Here is a 22,138-nt window from a genome sequence, read left to right as displayed (position 1 = left end):
ATTTCTGTGTCAAAATATAGAGACGACAAAGCTTGATTCAGAATTTTATTGTTTAAGGATATGCATTTACATGCACATTATAAAGCAAATAATTAGGAAATATATACTTTTTCAAATAGCATACACTGCTTTTGACCAAGTTGAAAAATAGACCTGGCACTAGTCTTCAAATAATAATATAAAACTCACAGGAATTAAACAGGCATTTTTCAACAGGAGGAAACATAAACAAGGTGGGAACATCCTGGTTGTGTTAATTTCCCTCAGTCATCAACATGACTTACTGCACTCGGACGCTCCTGATGCTGATCACTTTGGATACGAAGGGTTTTATTGCCAACGTGTGCTGACTAAACTATCTGCAGCACATAGACTCCACCAAGCTCTGAAACTTTTGACCACTTCAGGGAAACATTTTCCAAATTATAATTTCTTAAGATGACTTAACCACAAACAAAAATATTTTGGTCTTGAGATTTAAACTAGTGCCACCCTAATTAGGTTTAATCCCAAGTTGTATTGCCATGACTTATCTGGTCCACAGAAGCCATTTTCAACTTTAAGGACTGAACTCTAATTGTGTTTTAAAGTGGATTTCAAGGAAATCAGGTACCATCAAACACCTTTAACATTTGTGTTGTTACTAAAACCGCGGTGGCCTGAGAGCAGTCTTTGGTAAGCTAAACAAGCTACAGGGAGGGGGAAGGATTTAGCATCAGCGTGCATTTCAAGCATTATACGAGGCAAACTTTATTCATTCTCTTATGATTTTTATGTTTATCATTTGAAGACATATAGAATGAGGAAATTAAAATAAAATAAAAAAAACACTATTATAAAGGATTCTCCCTCTAAAAAGGCACAGTGGGTCCAACAAATATAAAATTATTTGCATCAATCAGTTGGTTTTTGAGAAAAAACCTTGAAATATATTGAAGTTAAAATAACATTTTGATTTGGATATTACTGAGGGAGATTCAGAAATGTAACATTATTACCATACATTCACTACTGAATATTAAACCACTGAAGGATGGATACGCTCCAATACAAGAGCTTCTCATTGCACAAAAAAACTTCTCTTTGGCAAATGTGTTTTCTTGACTGGACACATCTGCTCGAGTTGTAAAGTTTCTGGACAGCTTATTTTTTCTTCCTGCAAATACACTGGCTGGATGGCTTTTCAGTTTTAGTGACTGATTACTAGAACAGGCCCTATAACTTTTCAGAAAAGCTACACATTCAAATTAAAAATCAGGTTACAGGGAATAACAAAATTCCCTTTTTTTAAATACAACTCTCAGAATTCAACGATACACTAAAGTCCACAAACAAATAGCTATTTTTACCACTGTGGACCTGGGCTTGTGAAACTTAATTTATTCAAAATGGCAACCTAAATCCACGATAGAAAAAAAAATGAAGATGGGCTATTGTTTGAGTCTTTTGAGTCAACACAATTCCCACTCCCCCTTTATATTGTACTAAAAAGTCTGGACCCAACACAGGGCTTCAACATTAAAACCAACTTTCCCAAAATGGAAAATAAAAATAATTTTAACATTTTAAAAACAAAATAAAATAAAATCTGTTACTGTATGGACTGGTCCCACTTAGGTTTAGATGCTCGACAGAAGGTTGAACAATCCTTTAGCTGTGTGTTGTGTTGTGGTGTTTTTCTCACCATTAAGAAGTCACAGAATGACGTGGTGGCACAGTGGTGGACCACAGTGATGACATCTCCCTCCCTGATTCATGCAAACCCTGAAGAAAACGCCAGACTTTTGCAGATGCGATGAAGGAGAATCGGTGACACGTCACATTAGCAGCTCGATTTACTAAGGAAAAAGGAAAAATCAGACTCGCTTGCGTCCAGCTTGATCAGCTCTGCTTTTTTTGTAAGCCATTAGGGAAAAGGTATGGATTCAGGAAATGATTAATGTCAAGACTCTGCAGATCATCATAACAGCTGGATAGATTTAGATTAACAGCGCTCTGTAGTAACTCGCCGCACCGATAGCCTGCTTTTCACCTGCCCACAAACATTCAGCTCTACCTTCCTTTAACCTGCTCATCCTGCCTCTGAATAACAGAACCAAACTCCTGTTTATTCACAAATCTTTCTCCAACTTAAGACCGTGACCCTCTGCAACCGACTGACTGACGTTCACACAATATTCCTGCCCACCGCCGCAGGAGAAAAACATAACACGACCTTAAACTTGACCACCAGCTTCCGAAGATGAATCAGCTGCCTCGCTCAGCAGTGAAAAGAGGTGATAAGGCTAAACTGAGCGAGTGAGCGGTGGTGACAAAGCCGACAGCGGAGGTGTAGAGTGAAGAGTGAAGAGTGGCTTCAGATGTCTGTTTGGATGCAGCGCTTCCTCGCCGGGCTCACAGGCTGCGCTGCGGTGTTGTTGCTGGTCTCTTTCACACGCTCGTCGTCCTCCTCTTCCTCCTCCTCCTCCTCCTCCTCCGCCTCCACGCCTGTGACGCTTCCCACGGTGTCTTCGCTGATGTACAGAAACGTCCCACTGCTTCCCTCCTTTGGCGAGGCGGGCGGGGACGCGGACAGCAGCAGGTGGTGGTGGGCGAAGGCGGCGCGGCTGCTCTGGGACGGATAATGCTCCAGCCGGTCGTTCTCCACCTCGGGCATGGGTGTGATGGTGACGTCGTTGAAGGCGGCGACGGCGGCGGCAGTGGTGGTGGTGGTGGGATGGTGAGTGTGGGTGTCCGTTGCGGCGCAGCACGGTGGCTGAGCCGGCCGTGAGGTCTCGGGGTCCGAGCAGCTGAGCTCCGAGGAGAAGTGGCTACAGTGGGAGTCGGCCACGGAGGGCAGGCTGCCGCTCAGGGAGGGGGAATCGAACTCGGAGGAGTTGGTGCTGCGCTGCTCCAGGAGCTGAGCGTCAATGTCTCCATGTGTTTCATTGATCTTTGTTTCTCCTCTGCTGCCTCCGGCTCTCTTCCAGAGCTTCCCTTTGCTCTTTTTGCCCCCCGAGGTGGACGGCTCCTTGGACCAGGGGGAAGAGGGGCAGCAGTGGTTGTCGTGCTGGCTGCAGCAGCAGGTGGAGGGGCAGGGGCACGGGCACGAGCCGCCGCTGGCGCCTTTGAGGCCGGCGGTGCTACTGCTACAGCTCGCTTCATCCAGGCTGCTGCTGGCGCTGCAGTGTCTCACCTTCTCCTGTTTGGTCTCTACGTCCGCCTGAACCTCCAGACTGTTGTCTCTGCAAAGCAAAAACACAAAGTTTAACCACAACAGATTCATTTAGTGCTATGATTTTTATCCAAAGGATCCAGGTGGCATGTTTAAAATGATAGTTCAAATTCGCCGGTTGCCATAATCCTACATAGTCCCCTATCCCCCAAAACTCATTAAATACACAATCCAACAACTGCAAAATGCTCTCCTGAACAAGTTGTGACCTGCACACATTCACCATGCTATGAAATAATAATGTAACATTATGAGACAGAGTTGTTTTCGAGGCAAATACATAGACCGAACAACTACATTTCAGACACGGTGTGATTTCAAAAGTAGTTATTTCACAGCGTGGTGAATGTGCAGGTCACAACTTCTCCAAGAGAACGTTTTGGCGTTGTTGGATTGTGTATTTGATGAGTTTTGAGGGACAGGGGACCAGTACCGTTCACCTCCATTGTGCTCACTGAGCAGCTCACGTCTCTGCCCAGCAGATCTCAAAACAATTTGCACCGACAATCAAAGGTAATGATGAACCTACTCCTGTGACTGTAGGGATTACTGTATGGTAATAAGCGAATTTCCCAAAATGTTGAACTATCCCTTTAAAATGACAGATCAAATCTTACATTATATTAAAAAAATAAAATAGGAAAGGGTTTTTTTTTTTTTTTTCTCAGGAAATAGTGAATAGGATACAAATAAGAGCTCTGGCTGCTGACCTTTCCAGAGGCATGTAGGCGTTGAGGATGGATCCTGCCATGGCTTTTGTGCTCGCGTTGTCGCTGATTGTCCCCAGACTGACGGTGGCTGACTCTCCACTCAGACTGCAGCGCTCCTTCTGGACATCAGCCTGCACCTCCATCCTGGGGGAAAAGCAAAAAATGAGTCCCTTCACCTTTGTAAATAAGTTCCCTTTCCGTGTTATATAGTAACATTTTCACTAAACCAAGGAGCGGCCCTGTGTTTATTATTATCCAGTCAGAACTGGTGTGGTCCGTTACCTGTTGTAGCAACTGCCCGACAGGCTGCCGGTGATGCTGGTCCCGGCGAGCGCCGTGGTGCTGGCGTTATCGCTCATGTTGTCCCGCTGGGCGGAGCTCATGCCACAGCGCTCCATGTGACTCCCGCTGACGCTGAGGCTCAGGCCCGTCAGACCGCCGACACTGGCTCCGTCGAGGCTGGGGTTGTTGAGCCGCGTCTCCGCCACCGAGGTCGTGTCTGAAGCAACGGGAGGAACGAGTTAGGACAGCTAAAAGAGTGGTTGCTTGACAAACATAAAGGTTTACACAAGCGTGAAGCTAAGAGGAAACAGAAGAGAATTGAGTTCTCACTCTTTTTTAAAGTATTGTTGGGTTTTCCACCTTTAATTGACAGGATAGTCAGAGAGAGACGGGAAATGGGAAGACAGAGACGGGGGAAGAGAAGAAGGAGAAAAGGAGAATGACTCTTGATTTCTACAGGCTTTGCATTGCAGCCCTGAAACAACACACTGATGAATTCTGGGGTGTGAATAAGTGTCATCGTGTCTCACACCTTATGTTCCTGGGAAGGTCAGAGTCCCCTGCTGTCGTGTGGATTCATAATTATCACTCACAGTGGCGACACAATCTGTGAGAAATACAATTCCTTTTCTCTCTGCACCTCCCGGGGGGAGAGCGAGACGAGTGCGACCTCGCGCAACCGTCAGTTTTTACGGTGACAAACGCACGCTGACAGGAGAAACCACCGACGCTGTGCCAGTCATTTCACACCATCGACGAGGCTCCGGCGCTCGTCTGCCTCTCCCGACAACTGTTTTGGCATTTCGTGGGGCTGTGAATAATCTCTGTGTACACACAAAGGGCGCTGACGGATGCAGGTGCACTTCTACGTGCCAAACAGTTGGCATATGTGTGTGTGTGCAAACACAACCCAAAACACTTCTACCAAGGTTACTAAAATAATAATAACACACACAAGTCTCCAGGAAGAATGTAGGTCAATTCTGAACACAACTACATGCACACAAAAACAATCTACTGACACTCCTTTGTGTGTGTGAAACGTCACTGCCCTGCAGCCTTATTATCTCTGGTTGTGTACTTTGCATACTCTTTGTATCACGTAGAGGAAAGAGACATTGTTTTTCTTTCAAACACAGGGTTCATTGTTTCATTTCAACTCAACACTGAGTCACATAACTCACCTGTGGCTGCAGCTCCACTGCCGATGTTTTCGTTCTCATCGTCAAACTCAATCCGCACCCCTTTGCCGTTGCCGGCCGACACTCCACAGCCACCGCTCCGACACAGGGAGATCGGGACGACTCCATACACATAAGCGAGCATGATGGGAACGCCAATGCCTACACAACAAAACAACAGTCCACGATATACATTTAGAAAAAAAAATCTCAGCATGTCAAAAGAAGGCGGCATGTTTTTTTTAAACCCAAATGATGCATTTATACAGTTCTCACTGTCTCCTGTTGGCCCAATGAGAAAACCCTTGTAAATTATTCAACTGTAGTTGAGAAACAGATGGTGACAGAGAAAGTGGTGAAAGACGAGAAGGAAAAGAGATTAAAAAAAAAAAACACTTCTTTCTTACCAACAGTGACTGCAGCAACCACAGGCGACACGATCACAGACAGTGTCACACCGCCGGCTATCACCAGGTTCCTCTTGTGTTTGGAGATGTCTTTGCCCTCGTAGCGGTTATGGATCTAAGGGGAAAAATCTCTGGTTACCGTAATCTTAAAAGACAAAAGTCACATTAAGGACAGAAAATCTCTACAAAAAGCACATCTGAAAATGTATGTGACCTCATAACAAACTGGCATCTGAATCTGCATTTGGACCACAGCCTGATCACTAATTAACCAACCTATCAGATTCGGTGACTTTCACGTCTCGTGGTTCCACTTCGAGGATATTTATAACACCGTTTGCCTCCACCCGTGAATACTTTCAGTTTAAGAACAAGCACAACAGGATTTATCATTGCTCTCACCTTTCTGCCCACATAGACTGGGATGCCAATGATCATCGCTGGGATGGCGATGCCAGCAATGAGGGCGATGCCCACAGGTGCTCCTACCAACGTGCCGAGCTGCCAGAGGATCTTCTTCTTTCTGCTCCAGGGCTTCTTCCCCCAGAAGGTGCAGCCTGACGGACTGAGGGGGCGGGAGAGAGAGAGAAAAAGAGACAGAGAGAGAGAGAGAGAGAGAGAGATTTGTCAGGATGACTTCTGAGTGTGAATTATGGTGAAAAAATGACTGAAACTGATACTTTCCAGACAACTAGTTGTTAGAAACTCTTGAAAAAAAAAAGTAAAATTCATAAAGAGTTAGCGGAAAAGCTGAGAAGCTGTTTTTAAGTCAACTCTTAGTTTGTCTCACCTTAAATAGTGCAGGTCAGAGATCTCCTTCATGCAGAGCCAGCAGAACTCACAGCCGCAGACAGCACAGGTCATGTGATTACAGCTCCCATCATTCATCTTGATGATGTAGGCGGCACAACGAGGACACGGCTTGATGTCATCACCTAGTAGAGGTTGATTGAGGGTGAGCAGGAGACGCTTTCTGCATATGGTATTTCAACAGTGCACATACTACATGCTGGGGAATCATCTGTGCAAACAACGAGCCTAAAAATAGGTGATGGGTGTAATAAAGGTGCAGATGTGATTATTTTTTGTGTGTGTAAATAGAACCAAAGGTTAGTCTGTGTGCATCTGCATGGGGACGTGTGTGTGTGTAGTTTACCTGCAGCTCCACTCTCCTGGCTGTAGCTGAGGGAGGACGACCTGAAACTCCTCAGCCGGAGGTTCTGGGCCCTTTGCTGCCGTGCCGTGTCACATGTCTGGTTGGGATGCCACAGCTGTTTGCAGTGGTAGCAGAACTCTGTCCCACAGCCCTCACGTCCACAGGTGATCTTTGGGCAGCTGGCGCAGCCAAATGCAATTACTGCGTAACTGAGAAAGGAAAAACACAGGAGATATAGAGTGGTAAACAGTTGGTGGTGAGAAGGCTTGGGTGCAGTAGCTCAGCATAACACTAGAGGTCAGCAGGGCTAAAAGGGCAAAAATAGAAACGGTGAGGGAGGACAGACCCGGGTGGGTAAAACTGAGGGCCAGTGTCTGGTGTGCTTAGATACAAACTTTGCAGCAATGTGTGTTTGTTACATAAACACAGGAAATTAGCTGACTTTCCATGATGATTTCCACCAATGAGCTCCATTATCACAAATCGATGAAGGCACAATCAGTTCTGCACGACTGCATGTCACCCTGGTCTCCCTCATCAATCATTACAACGACCAATTTAAAAGCTATTATTGAGAACCGCACGGCGGGGGGGCATTTCCAACAATTGTTTTATTACAAGCATTTAGATCTCATACAAGTTGACATAGTGGGGCAATAAAAATCCACAGTTGCAGCAGTCGTTTTCATCCAAACACAATTACTGCTTCAAATAAATGGCTTTATTATTTTTGGTAAATAATAAAATGAATGGCAGCAACTGTTTCCCCTTTGTGCCTCACAAACCTGCTTGTGTTCACCTATTAATTCATCGTTTTGTTGAAAAACCGAAACAACTTGTCCTTCCTGTAGGAAGGAGTACAGAGCACCTGGCCTATAAATAAAGTACGTGTATGTATGACAGCCTGGGCTAAACCCTGAAGTTACTGCAGCCTTCCAGTCTCCCATAGAGACCGGGTTATCATGGGAACATTAGAAACAGCCAATAAGCAAAAACAAACACTGACTGACTCATGCATCAACTGACAAACTGTAGCAGTTTCTCTACAGGGGGACATCTCTCTATGTAAAAGCATAAAGCCCAGTGTCAGAGTCTTACATGATCCACACACACAGTAAAATCCACTAGATCTATTCAGAAATGTAATTCTGCAGAGCAAAGCCTACAAGGCAGAGCTGCTTATTCAGCTCAGCACAAATTCCCCAAAAATTATTTACGCCAAGTAAGCAGAAATTATGGCATCAGCTGCTTTACACACACACACCACGGCTGTTGGCTCACACTCACACATGCACACGCATGCACACGGACAGCGGCTAACTGGGTAAAGATTTTAGTTCAAATGAGATAAGTATTTAATCAAATAGACATGCAAACATCAGCTGATACCAGACAAGCAACAGAGAGTGAGGGAATTAAACTGGTGGTTGTGCAAAAGTGCAAAGTCAGGAGTGACCCAGAAGGAAAACTTAAGGTACTATTGTGTCAAATAACTGGTAAAACCTGCATAACACAGCCTCATAAATAATACACCTAAAAAATAAGACCAAAATAAAAACATTTTTAAAAACCAAACAGTCCATTGCTGTGTCCTCAGTCCCTCTTAAAAGATTTTGTAAATCTAAAGCAAAAACTACTGCATGGTCATGTTGAAAATGAAAAAAAAGGGAAAAGAAGTGAAAATGCATCTTTAAGTTGCCTCATATACAAAAACATTGCTAACATTGTAACATGTAGATATGTCAGCATCAAAACATTAACCGCATTTGACACCAGTGCAAAGTCAAGACTCTCTCCAGCAAAAACTTGAATGATTTGTCTCCTTGTGCAGAGGAGTCCCAGAGCTGACGGCTCCAACTGCTGAGATGAACAACAAAGCCCGGCAGCTTGCGAGTTGCAGTCACACAAACAATCAACAGCAAGAGCATTAACCAGAAGGGAGAGTGGCCGTGAGCCAGAGCTGGACTGTTTGGAGGAATGCAAGCAAGAAGAGCTGAAACACGCTCATGAAAGAGCCATTATTCTAACAGACAGGGTCAGCAGTGTTGATGAGACAAAGCCATGAGAGAGAGTGAAGGGCGAAGAAGCCGTTACTGAATTCAGCAATCACTCAAAACTCAGCCAACGGTGATGACTGAATGCAGGCCATGTGTGCCGCCGAAACTAAACTCTATGAATAAATAAATGAATAAATATCATACTTTAAAAACTGTATGATATCCTCACATGCTGCAAAGATGAATCTTTTTATGTTGTGGAAAAATTACAAAGCTACTTCAGTAAACTGGCACTTTCCAAAGGAACAATATGGACTCCACTATAAATACATATAGCTCAACTTGTCACACTCTTCTTCAGTGAACATTTTCAAGTTTGATTCTTATGAACTTATGAACCACAGATGTTGTCCTCTCTTTCATACAGGATTGTAATGTCCCTTTCTCACCAGATTTGATCTGATTTGTTTCTTTAATATTTTATTCTTACTTCAATAACGGGAAAAGCTAAAGTGCATTTTAATGTTTTCATTATAATTTACATATATTTATCTATTTTTATCCAACCACGATTTCTACCTGTCATTAGTATGTGTGCTGTACTTGTTGTTTTCTGTAAAAAACAAAAAGTTTTTTAGCACAACTCAGTAGTTATACTTTGGTCACAAAACCAAACAAAGACAAGAACAAAACAGTACAGCCTGCTCCTGCTGCAGGTTGAGTTGAGCAGTACTCTGTGTGCACGGTGGTGGTCATGACCTAAAGGTGCAATAAGAAGCACGTGAAACAGTGTGACCTAGTGAGAGAAGGAAGTGTACTGTTAGCCTCCGTTCAGGCTGCTGTGAACAAACAGTTGGATTGCTTCCTCCAAACACGTAAGACCCTGACCTGACCCTCACCGACACCGTCAGCTCCATGTGAACGAGGGGAAAAAAAAGAAATCAGTTCCCACTGAAACAAACAACAGAGATTCAATCAGGCATGCAGAACCTCGTTGGACCTAAAGCTAATGTTTTACACAAAGCAAATACTCCGACTCTGTCGTCTTTGTTCACTTTGATTAATACCTTTGTTTCTTTTTTTAATGTTATTCTCTGTTTTATTTCTTGCTCTATATTTTGCATGTTTTACTGTGTGGTACGGCGATACTCTTTATTGTCACATTATCAGTTATTTCATCATCTCGTAGCTTTGCTGCATCAGTATGTGTGATGAAGAGCTACAAATAAAATACACCTGAACTCATCTAAACTTAAACATCCTTCTTCTTTTTTTCATTTATGCTACTGATGCTCTAATATTTCATGAAGCCTCCAGCCTATGACCATTATGTGCTTTGACAAAATGGCAGACACACCCTGCCATACACTTGCCGCTCACATCTTTTTTGGCTGACTCATTAGGCTGACAGAATAAAACAGGTCTATTACTGCTACAAGCTATTTATAACCTGGGCATCAATGCAGAAGCTGGGGTGAACTTCAAAAGGCCAGATTACAGCCTGTGAGTTTCCTTGATGTAGCTGCTTACTGTTATTTTGGGACTTGTGTATTGGTTACATCAGAAGTCGAGAACATCAAGCACATCTTAGGAAAGAGACTCCGAAATCTTAAAAAGTTTGCGGTCGATGTGGAAATAATCGCGCAGGCCTGAGACGCTCGTGGCAAACTGGCTGAAGTAAATTGTTGTGTGCTTTGTTGCTGGCTGTGTGTTTTCACCCCTCATCACCTCCTGAGTCGGATTAAGCTCAAGAGAGCGTTCACCTTGATTCACCTGGTGAGTCCGTCTTTATGTGTCCCTCAGCTGTGTTTCTTACCCGCAGTCTGGGGCAGGACACCAGCGGCAGTCGGGTTCGGCCACCAGCCACCTCCTCAGCATGAACTCCTCGTACTTCTCCATGAGGGCCCGGTCCCCGAGGATGATCCGGATGTCGTGGGGGTTGAATCTCTCCGAGCACTCGGGGCAGCTGATGTTGACGCGGGACTCGGAGATCTCGATGCGCAGGTACTGACGCAGGCAGTCCGCGCACGAGCGGTGGTGACAGGTCATGATGTCCGGGAAGCGATCGCGTGCATGGCGCAGCAGGCACAGCGGGCACTCCAGCAGCTCCGACGACGACGACGATGATGACGACGACGACGACGTCGACGACCCCGATGCTGTCGAAGTTGACGCTACGCCCGGTGCAGAGTGGGCGGAAGTTTTATCTTGCGAGCTCTCCGACTGCACGATTTCGGCGCTGACGATGCCGTCCACTCCGGCTCCGGCCTGCAGAGTCCTGGACTTGCGCTTGGGGTCGCGGTCGGGCCGGCGCCGTCGACCGAACAGCGAGTGGAGGGACAGGCGGCGCTTCTTGGGGGTCTTTCTGACCGACGGGAGGCTGACAGAGGAGGCGGCGGAGTGGAGATCTCGCTCTGAGCCTGTGCTGCCATGATGTTGCTGGTGCGGGCTGCTCATAACGCCAGACGGGGGGTGGGGGCGCTGCTGGGGCTACAACTGGAATTCAAAACATCGGGTGAGGAGATTAGGGACGGTGAGAGGGGGAGAGGATGGAGAGGAGGGACTGGGATTTAAGGGACGGGGTGGTGAGGGAAGGGAGCTGGGCGGCTGTTGGCTAGGACATCATGGCTTGAAGCTGGTAGAGGAGCTCTGGAAGTCGGCGGTGCAGTTTGACCGGCGTTCAAATCACGGAGATGAGGGGCCTCTGTCCTGCAGCTGCTCAGATTTAGGATTCTGGCCTGAGAGAAACAGAAGAAAAAACAGAAAATAAGGTACTAAACCACAGCTGAGTGCATTAACTTTTAATGTACTGCTGCAAAAACAGATGCATTTGGAAGCAAGATGCACCGGTTCGGACCTGAGGGAACAAAACAACCAATCAACATGAGACACGACGGCAAAGATCTGCTCGCCGAGATGTGTCACTGATCTCTGTGTTAAGGCGGGGACATCGTTTTGATAATCAGGCATTTTCTTGCACACCGCAGACATCTCTTCAGGCGTGCCTTCTGTGTGTGGGTATGCATGTTAGTCTACTTACAAACAACGGCTGCAGGCTTTTCCCCCCAGAGTGTGTATTAGTCAAGTGTAGGCAAAACAATGTGTTTTCCCACCCCCAGAACTGAGATGTGGCCACAGCTGTGTCTGTGTGTCTCTGGAGTGGCCGCACCTTGCCTCAAGTGCTTCCACATGTTCGGATTTAACACAATGTGAAGTGAACATCTGAGGGATAACTCATCATCCGTGAGGCCGCGGTTTAAGTGCACTTGTAGATTCTCACAACTCTGGCCTGCCAACAAAATAAAAACAACAACACAGTAGGTGTGGTGCGATGTGGGCTTCCACCGAGTCCACAGATCCCAACACAGCTGATGAATCTACATGTTTTGAATAAACAACTGTGTTGTGAACTGATGCTTCAAGAGACAGACGGATGGGAAAAGCTGCATAAAATGACTGTTTGTGTCTCGGCGCTGGACGCTGTAGCCCAAACACTGTAAAATGTGTGTTAATACTAAGTTCACCGGTCAGCAGAATTAAGAGCTCGTCTCAGCAGCTAATAGATGGAGAGCACTGTGGAAAGGCTGTTTTGAAAATTTCAAAAAAAAAATCCTAACAGATGGTGGATGAAAACTGTGTCATCCTTTTAACAACAACAACAACACCCAGACTCCAGTCATGAAAAAAACAACAACAACACAAAATCAAACATGCAGGACACAAACAATTTAAATGGTGAGAGACTCGTTTGAGAAATTTCAATTCAAAACCTTTGCACTTGCAGGATAAAGAGCTGCCTTATTTTGTTTTGTTTTGTATGTTTCATCTGTAAAACCAATGCCAAATCATATTATAATAATTCATTTTAAAACGTGGACAAGGAAATGAACGACATCAGCGAGAAGCTACTCAGGGTAAAGGTTATTAAAAATGATCATATTGGTTAATTTTTCCCTTTCAACATTGTTCCCACTCTTCCAAACAACAACAACAACACACTGTGCCCTGGTTAAAATAGTTTTTTTTCTATCTCCAGTTTAACTTATCGCAATGTCTTTTAAACCACAGGAATCTGAACAACTTTCCATATTTGTATGATGATGCGAGGTCCTCGGAGTCGTAGCTGTAGGTTTATCTTTCAAAAGGGCCAAGTAAGCAAAGCAAAGCATGATTTTTATTCCTGTGCTTTATGTGCGCTCTGAGCTTTGTGTTGTTGTGTGTGTATGTTTGTCATTAGGGACTAATTTCAGGAAAATTCCAGCGGGAGCCAAAAGGTGACTAATTAACAAGCAAATCTCAACTGGGGCAGCAGCAATCCTGCAAAGCACAAATGTTCAGTCTCCTAACCTACAAACCTTCGTCTGACTGGCTGCGGTTTTTCTCCCCACGTCGTGACACGCAGGCAGAAGTTAACTTTTACTACGGCTGCTTCAAAGACAGGGGGCTTTTAGCTGCACGGCCAGGAGTCAGAGACTGGTGGCTCGACTGCATGTATTTAGATGGCCAAATACTATGAGTACATTAATAACTACCACTGAATTAAATCTTGTGTTGTTTGAGCACGAGTAGCCAAATCTGGTGACCGCTCTGGTGTATATGTGCCAAGCCTCCAATTTGTGCTGCGGTACTGTGAACACATTCATATTTCCACAGCACTTGTTGACTTGCATTTACCAAACAACTCACACAGGATTTTCACAGCTAAAACACTAAACTGCCACTACAATCCAACTGCTGAGTACAAGCACAACGTGTTATTCTCTCTTTAGCAACGAGCGTCGAGTTTCCGCAGAATCTTATCACAAGTGGTCACTTGATGTGTGTCTGAGAAGCCCTCTGATGATGCCAGGTTTAAACTGCAATTCATCTAAACTGGCTGTTGAAACATTCAAGATACAAAGTCTAAATATGGCCTCCAGTCTACAAGGAAGGTCTCTCTTCACTGCCAGCTGTCGCTCAGCCGCATTAAAGGTCTGGAAGTGAAATACACCGGGACACAGATGTGAATATGATTGCTGTGTCAAACAACTCCACCTAAGTTTCTTGTGTAAATTTATGTTTCCTCTTTGATGGTTGCATTCAGTCAACCAACACTAACAACTGTGATATGAAGGTGATGACTTGGAAACTACATGTCAATCAGTCTATTGCCTATTTTTCTCAACATAACTGCACTTTGACTGACGGATGTCACCTGATCTAAAGAACAGCTCTGAGATGGGATAAGTACCAGCTACTAACAAAAAGACACAAAATAGTTTGAGTGCTCACACTGTTTGTAGCAATACACACTGGCTCAAAGCAAATATTGTCACAACTAGAAAGACTAAACAATCCTCTACTGTCGAGGCAAAACTGGCCATGAATAACCTGACAGACCTGCGTCAATGACTGTCGTCATCAAGAGAGATGATGTGATACAAATAGATGATGGTATCTTAATGGAAAGTCTTTTCAGTTTTACTTTACATAACAGTCTGACAGATCTTCCTGCATCTCATCTTTAGTTTCTAGATGACGGTTAAAACAATATCCCCACTTATTAGTTATGGGACATTTTCACAGTGAATCTGAATCTTTCTACCAAGTTCCCCTTTTAGCAGAGGTGGTCATTAATTCACAAGGTCGGCCAACCTCCGCTATAAATGGAGGACTCAGTCAGTGAAGTATCTGTGAGGTAATATGTCAATTACTGTGCTGGAAATTCTGCAGTGTCACTCCGGACAGGTTTTGATGAGAATAAAATGGGGATATATACAACCATTTGCCACCAAGAAGACATTTTTAGCTGCCTGCACCATGTAAATATATCAAATGTTTTGCTAACCAATATATTTAACCATGGTCTAAAGATAAATTACAGGAAAAAGAGTCTGTAAACCATAATTGCATCTCCTCAAGCGATTAGCACTGACGCCAAGCTGTAAAAAAAATAATGTGTTTTAATTGGTGGCTCTAAACATTTTAAAGTCACATTTGAAAGCCAAAGCCACACTGTCATCTGAAATTTAAGCAACGCAGGCCGACGGAGGATAAAGGGACAAAACCGCTGTTGCAACATGATGACGCGTCAGACAGTTTGCCGCTACTTCCTCGAGGTGTGTTATTGTGTCGTAATTGGACCACAGCGCCACAATGGGTGAGTTCCCGATACAGGGACTTTCCGTGAGGAGCAGGAACATTTTTGAAGGACTCGGTTCCTTTACCTGCATTTCCAGAGAAACCAAGATCTAAATCTAGGAAACGGTCCTACCCCCCAAAAAAGTCCCTGCTTGTGGGTGGTGGGGGTGTTTTCTGAAGGTTAAGTAACTTCTAGGGCAGGACTTGCAGCGCTAAAATGTCAAATGATTTGTAATGAATGCTGGAGTTTTCACATCATTACATAACTGATAATTACAAAGGCGAGGACGACCAACGCGTTGCTTTGCTTGTAATTAGTGGCCCTTAATAATCAGGTTGGGGCAGCCCAAGAGATTTTATGACCACTGGACTGAAAACTTCAAGCTTTATTGTCCATTTTTGCATTGTTGAGCACCTAAATTATTTTCCCAAAGCTTTGGCCGGTCTGTGGAAAAACAAATCACCATGTGCTTGAGAAACTTGGAGAAAACTACAAGACATGACTCCTTAGGAAATTAAACTTCCTGGATCTTTTGGTGAGAAAACGTCTACTGATGTCCTCCTAAGTGGTGTCCTGCTGTAATATTTTTCCACATCAAAGCTACATAGTACACACAGGGTCAACACACCAATCGTGCACACAAGAGGAAATTTTAACAAGACAAGAGGGGCAATTTCATGCAACCCACAAGTCAATGTGAAATTACACTCCCAATGCGTAATTAAACTGGGAAAGCCTGCCTGTGCACTGCACCAAGAGTGAGTGGGACTTTCCATGTGACTGTGGTCAGTGTGTGTTTTCGTGTGTGTGTGTGCAGACACATGCATGTATTCAAGTTATATGGCTCGGGGGCAATCACATGCAACCACAGCTCACACACTGGGATGGTGTCCCAATTGCTGAGACAACCCGGGGACAGGAAACCTACTGCGGCAGAATGAATGGTTTCAACCCTCCGTCAACTCTTAAAAGAGAGAGTCTGCGTCAGCCGCGCCATGATTATCACTGTAATATGATTTAAATCAGTAGGTTTTCTACTCAGGAGACAGGTCAATGCTCTGTCAGTGAATTTCTTTTTTTTTTGGGGGGGGGGAAGTCACACTATAATCTATCAAGATGGACAAGGGGAAAAAATAGTAACAAAATGTGTCACTTGAGGCTTCAGCAGTAACGGTTTTAACAAGCGTTGCTCTGCAGACCACAGAGCAATAACACGTTGGCTCCTGCCCCACAATAAACAAAATGAATCCAGGTTTCCATCGCCTGTAATTTTGCACAGAGACAATTAGGTGTGTAAGCAAATTGCAATGGAACACTTTACAGTACAGGTCTGCAACCCAGCTTCACACATGCCATTTGGATTTTTTTTTTTTTTTTTGGGACTATTAATAAGTTAGAAACGGAACATGGCCGTCTCCCAATGAAACATCCCTCCATAAATATTCACATCAACAATGTTGTACAGTGCTTATTCTATTTCCAAAGCACACAGAGAAGCCGTAGCCCAAATAAAACAAGGCAGCAATAAAGATGTCACCACTGCGGACACTTTTCCTTTTGTGGAACGACTCGGTAACAAATACATCATGGCTTTGTGCTGACCTGAAAATGTAGCCCACTATCTTCTTGAGCCATCAGCACAGACACGCTGGTGAGATGTGTCAAAAGAGAGAATGGTGTCAGTGTTTTTTTTTACAGTCAATGACACAATATCAGGTTTCATTTCAAAGTAAATGAAGGTTAAAACCTCTGTTAGCAACTGTTCAGTTAGTTCGTGTTGTGAAGTCTACCAGGCTGAAACTTTAGGTTTCTTGCGTAACCCTTGGTCTTTCTTTCTGCATATTAAAAAAAGGGAAGCAACAATGAATGGTTTAAAAGATGATTTGAAAAATTTGTCTCAGGCACTGCATGGTGCAGCACAAATTATTTCCTTTTGATTGCAGCCTGACTGATAATTGATTTTAAGGCAAATATTGATATCTGAGTTACTCAAATCTGACGATGAAACACCCAAATTAAGTGATAATAATACATCACATACACATAGTATGTTATTTAATTTCAAACATATCTCTGGCAGTTTGGTGCAACAATTTCACACTGTTTATCAGCTGACGAGTAAGCCAATCTGTGTATGAGTGATAAACTGTTGTTGTGGCTTGGTCAAATGTATTCTGAATGTTACATTAACAGCTGTGGATTAAATTTAACTCAGACATTTTGATAGAAATATTTTAAGTAACGAAAGTCTCATTTGGTTTTGCAGCACTTCAAACTGATATTGTCACCCTGGCTCTCGCATTTCCTGTGTTATGACTTGGACTTTTCTAATATACAGTTCCTATTTTCAACAGGGATGCTGTAGCTGAGCCACCTTCAGTGTGTTGCATTCAATTTCCGGGGGTCCAGAGGACATCTGACCACCGCCCACCCAGTCCCTCTGTCAACTTTAGATCTTGTGTGACAAAGTTGATTTAAAACAGTGTGTATTTGAGTCAGAGTGAGTTTTTAAGGAGGAGCGAAGGAAGGCATCCGAATTTTATGTTAAGAGGCAATTTTGCGAGTTTGATACAAATGTCCGCCTTCAAAGAAATTACAGACCAGCTTCCATTTTTGGAAACAAGTTCTTCTGTTAAGTGTTCATCACGTACGCTAATTTCCGGTGACATTCCAGCTGAAGGACGGACTTCCTGATCATGACAATGCATTCAGTTATTACAACTCTGGAGAGAGGAACACTCCGGAGACTGGACAGCAAAATACAGCGAGGCTATTTTTTTCTCTCTTTGTTTACCCTGCACACATAAGGTGAATATTTGGCTGTTTTGTTTGTTTGTTTTTATTTCACTTTTATAGTCTCTAGCAACATCGCACTGAAGCAAATCCAAATTTGAACAGGTTATTGTTAGATTGCCCATCAGTCATCAGGTGTAGACCAACTTTCTGTCAGCTGGGGATCGAAATAACCCCGGTAGCTTCATGAATCTCTATTTAGTCTATTATCTGCCAGCCAAAGTGGGGACAGGAGGTACAGAAGTGAATGCCTCTGAGGCCGATTTCAGCACTATTTACTAAACAGTCGGATTTACAGCCAACAGGGAGGGTACTTTTCCGCTCTATCTGGTACATTGTGATGAGCCAACTTTTCATTCACGTGTCAGGAACGGTAAAAGTAATGTCACAACCAGGCAGGGAGCGCAACAATCAGGTAGCTGCTCTCTCTGGAGTGCAAAAAAAAAAAAAGTATATTATGCCAAAAAGCAATTTGCGCAAATAGAGACGTAAGCCCTTCTGACTTGTGTTTGAACAAGAGGAGATAACGTTTCCCTGCTATATAGAGGGGCGTCAATACTGCACAGTGATGGTCTGATGAGGACGATAAAGGTAAAGATAAAGAACCACATTATGGATTCATGCTGAGACTAAACGTTGCCGACCGTTCATCTAAAATCAGCTTGATTTCTTAATAAAGAGTTACTTCCTTCTTCCCCTCCAGGGCCCCAGCAAGCAAGCAGTAATGTTCTTGTAATACACCAACTAACCATTCACATAACTATATTCAAACACTCAGTTTTAAATGCTTTTGGATTTGTTTTTGCTCCTGGACATTAGAAGCATCGTGTGCAACTTTTGGCCCGTTACCAACCCTGAGCTCATGGTTTTTTTTTTTCTTGGAGAGAGGCTTTAACGAGATGAAAATTTTCCTGGATAGCCGGCCCGGAGCATATGAGACAATGACCTCAGTGACTTCTTCTCAACTTCGCCTTCTGATGAATGACCTGAGGAGTCATGAGGTCCCACATTCAGGGATTCAAGTGGAGAAGCCAGAGTTGGGCTGACTCCCCCCGCCTAAACCAAAAACCCAGCATAACCTGAGTAATGTAATGTTATATCAGTATTTTTTGTCTTCACTCGCCACTGCCACTGGTTCAAACCAAGAATCTAATTTTACATAGGAACGACAGACTGAGTGGTGGTGGTCGGTGAATCCACTCCATCAACCCATCATCATTCACTCCACGATTACTACATACCAGGACAGTCTCCTCACTGTCCGTCTCTTCTGCTAAAGGCTTTTCACCCCAAGCAGCAGGGGAGCAGGAAGCCCATCGGTGATGTGAAGGGGGTGACAGCCCTTTTCCATTCTGTGCTACAATGAAGGAGGAAAAAGACAGCGACAGCTATTCATAATTCACCAGCAGTGCTGGAGCTCACAGTTTAAAAATCACGGCCAAAGATGCACTTATTGGACTGCTTTTAGTTTGATTTAGCTAGAAAATTTAAAGAGATCTATAATCTCTGGTGTGTGATATGTGACATCACTTACACACACATCCAGGGTTGTAATGTTGGACCATGGTGTGTCCAACAAAAAAAATCAAAAATCATAATCTACAAAGTCTGATAATACTTCAACTTGCATGCAAATTTAAAATAATGTAATTAGAAAACTCACCCCTTCGTAAAGTAAAAAAAATATGCAAGCTATTACATTCATCAGGCCAAAGTCTGGAAAGTCCCCATGGTTGTAGACACAGGAGACATAATTTTACAAAAAACTAAACAAATGTTGTGTCCACAGCTCATGCATCTTGTGTGTCTGTGTCACAGACAGCTGTCTGGCTGTCAGTCAATGTCACAGTCACAACAATGACAGAGCGCTGACTGATGGATGCTGGATTACACGAATACAGCTTAAAATAAAAGGTTTAGATTGGTGATGAAACTTCTCCATCCATAAAGATAACCATCAAACAGCAGCTCCGCTGGTTTGTGCTTAGACAGGAGGTTCGACCATGCACACAACAGGCATACATTTAATTTCTCAAAAAGAGTAATCAGTCAAGAGTAACCGGTCACACAGCAGATCAAAGAGACTATGTGGGTAGAAAATATGTTGCAACAAAAGTATGAGCAGAACTGGTCACCAGATTTAGGTCAGTTAACCTTCACCTAGTTCAGCATGGGGGAATTTCTGACCTAGTTTGAATTTTAAGTAAATTAGGGGATGGCCAGTAACTGATGACAGCACTTCCTTTATAACACCAGTAAATGACACATGCAAAAGCATTTTTGTGGGTGTATGCAAAATGCAAAATCTTTGGTTTAGATATTAAAAATAACTAAATCAGTAGAAACCGCTGAAAAGTGATCTCATACGTTACTATTTTGCATATAAAGTTTGAAAAAATACATTGTTTGAAAAATATACTGTCTGCAACTAGAATCGAAATACAATCCGGCAGTGGCAAGACGGTGAGAAATTCCACTTGACGGAGCTCTGAATCATGGCAGCTTGAATATTTACCAGCTCCAGACTTTCACCAAACCTGCTGTGAGCATGAAGTTTCATTTTAGTCACATTCACTCCAGGTTTGAGGCTGCGTTTGGTTAAGCCAGACAATAACAGGTCATTAGGAGAGAGCAAAGTGCTGTGACTCATTGACAGAATGGCCCAGTGAGAGTGGCTCAGATTAATTTAGCATGCAGGCTATAAAAGTCACACAGTAAATACGGAAAGTCTGTGTCCTGAATTGATATGTTATCTATTCAGCAAAACACTGTTGTGTTGTCTATGTTATAAAATGATGATAGAAAACAGTATGGGTGAATGTTTCCACAGTAACCGGAAAAATCACCATCAATAATCAAATCCAATATTACATGATGATAATTCAGTTTAAGAATATGAACCAATAATAACTAAATGCCAAAAATAGGATAGCAAATTACCAATAAGTTGACTATCATTGAAAAGGTATACATTTAGATGTATTCAAGCACATCCAACAACCACAGAAAATGAAACTCATCAGTACAAATTACCCAAATTTACAAGACAGTACAACATAAACCTGTTAAGCATTTATAACCAATATAAAAACATTTGATATAAGGCTGTAAAGCACCACAACAAGGTAGTTGTAAAACAGCTATAAAGACATGTCAAGTGTTGGTTAATTTAAAGTATCCCTTGACAATTATAACTTCTCCTATGACGGTGTATATTATATTTTGAAAGCATAGATTTTACTGTTTTGTCATGACACCAGTAACCTGACAATGTTTTCCCACAGGGGGACTCCTATTGTCTGCTTTAATTACCACATACATCGTCTTGCAATTAAACCATAAGGTGTTAAAACGCCTGTTTCCAAAGTTTGTATACCACTTATAAATGCTCAATGCTAACTTGGGAGACTTACTGTAGTAGACTTTTGTCCCTAAAGACTTGCAATGACCGCTTCCAGCGATTTCTAGGGGGGATGGGTGAGAATGTTTTTCTATCTCAGACACTTTATCGCGTTAACGTAAGTGTAAACAAACTATCGAAATGAAGCAAGGATAACCGAAAAGCCCACCAACCCACGAAGGTCTCGAAGAAATTGTTTGTCTTTGGTATACGTAACAACAACAACAGAGGTGAAATAATTCACAGGAAGGCTGAATGCTGGACTGAAAAGGTCAACACGGCCATTAAACCTGATTTTTCTTTATAATTTCCACCTGGCTAAGTAGCGTTAGCCTGTTAGCTAGCAGGAAGCTAGTGGCCAACTTTAATCGCCCAGAGAGTTACTACAGGCTGCTCGATCTGTGGCGTTTTGCTCACTCACTGGACGGTAAACTCGGACAACACGATTTATCTCGGTTCACCTAAATGTGCCGTAAAACTTTACTTTAGTGTCTTACGTGGGAAATGTCCCGTCGTCCATGATATTCAACGTGGGGTTATTTACAAAGCTAACCAGGCTACAAACTGCTGCTAGCTCCTCGTACAGGAGGAGGAGGAGGAAGTTCTGATCCCTGTGATAATAATATCCAACCGTTGACGACTTTCTGGCTAAATAAAGATCGACCTTTTAGACTCACTCACCGTTAATTTTTCCCTCTGGGTCTTTTCCTTTTACTTCACTACAGCCGTGTTCGCCTCGGGCTCCATGTTTCAGTAAAACCGTGTTTGTTGGTGAGTGTGAGTGGCAGGAAACTTCGCAGGACAGTCAGGGTGCATTCCCCGACTGACTGACTGGCTGAGTCCGACTGTTTGTTGTCAAGTCGGAGAACACGGAGAC

The 22,138-nt window shown here is 43.4% G+C and overlaps 1 protein-coding gene across 1 annotated transcript; it reads right to left on the bottom strand.

Annotated features, from left to right (window-relative positions):
* Positions 1-31: 31 nt before the first annotated feature.
* On the bottom strand, positions 32-22,100 carry LOC310994060 (E3 ubiquitin-protein ligase RNF19A-like). The gene is made up of 10 exons (XM_083982582.1): positions 21,943-22,100; positions 10,764-11,685; positions 6,951-7,159; positions 6,585-6,729; positions 6,197-6,359; positions 5,795-5,909; positions 5,391-5,549; positions 4,207-4,423; positions 3,925-4,068; positions 32-3,224 (listed from the first exon to the last, which is right to left on the bottom strand). Exons 2-10 carry the CDS (start codon positions 11,402-11,404, stop codon positions 2,357-2,359), a joined length of 2,661 nt encoding a protein of 886 aa, XP_083838708.1. The 5' UTR covers positions 11,405-11,685; positions 21,943-22,100; the 3' UTR covers positions 32-2,356.
* Between the last annotated feature and the right edge of the window lie 38 nt (positions 22,101-22,138).

Source organism: Trachurus trachurus, assembly GCF_905171665.1.
Source record: "Trachurus trachurus genome assembly, chromosome: 11".
In the NCBI taxonomy this organism is placed as follows: Eukaryota; Metazoa; Chordata; class Actinopteri; order Carangiformes; family Carangidae; genus Trachurus; species Trachurus trachurus.
The sequence above is the reverse complement of the archived record's forward strand: the minus strand, read 5'-3'. Positions and strand labels throughout refer to the sequence as shown.

What these genes read in the sequence shown, in the direction of transcription:
- LOC310994060 (XM_083982582.1), bottom strand. Translation starts at nt 11,404, where the DNA reads ATGAGCAGCCCGCACCAGCAACATCATGGCAGCACAGGCTCAGAGCGA. An exon ending in CAGTGGAGCTGCAGCCACAG is followed by an intron (nt 4,424 to 5,390) that starts GTGAGTTATGTG and finishes CCGTTGCTTCAG; the next exon opens with ACACGACCTCGGTGGCGGAG. An exon ending in GCCTACATGCCTCTGGAAAG is followed by an intron (nt 3,225 to 3,924) that starts GTCAGCAGCCAG and finishes TTTGCTTTGCAG; the next exon opens with AGACAACAGTCTGGAGGTTC.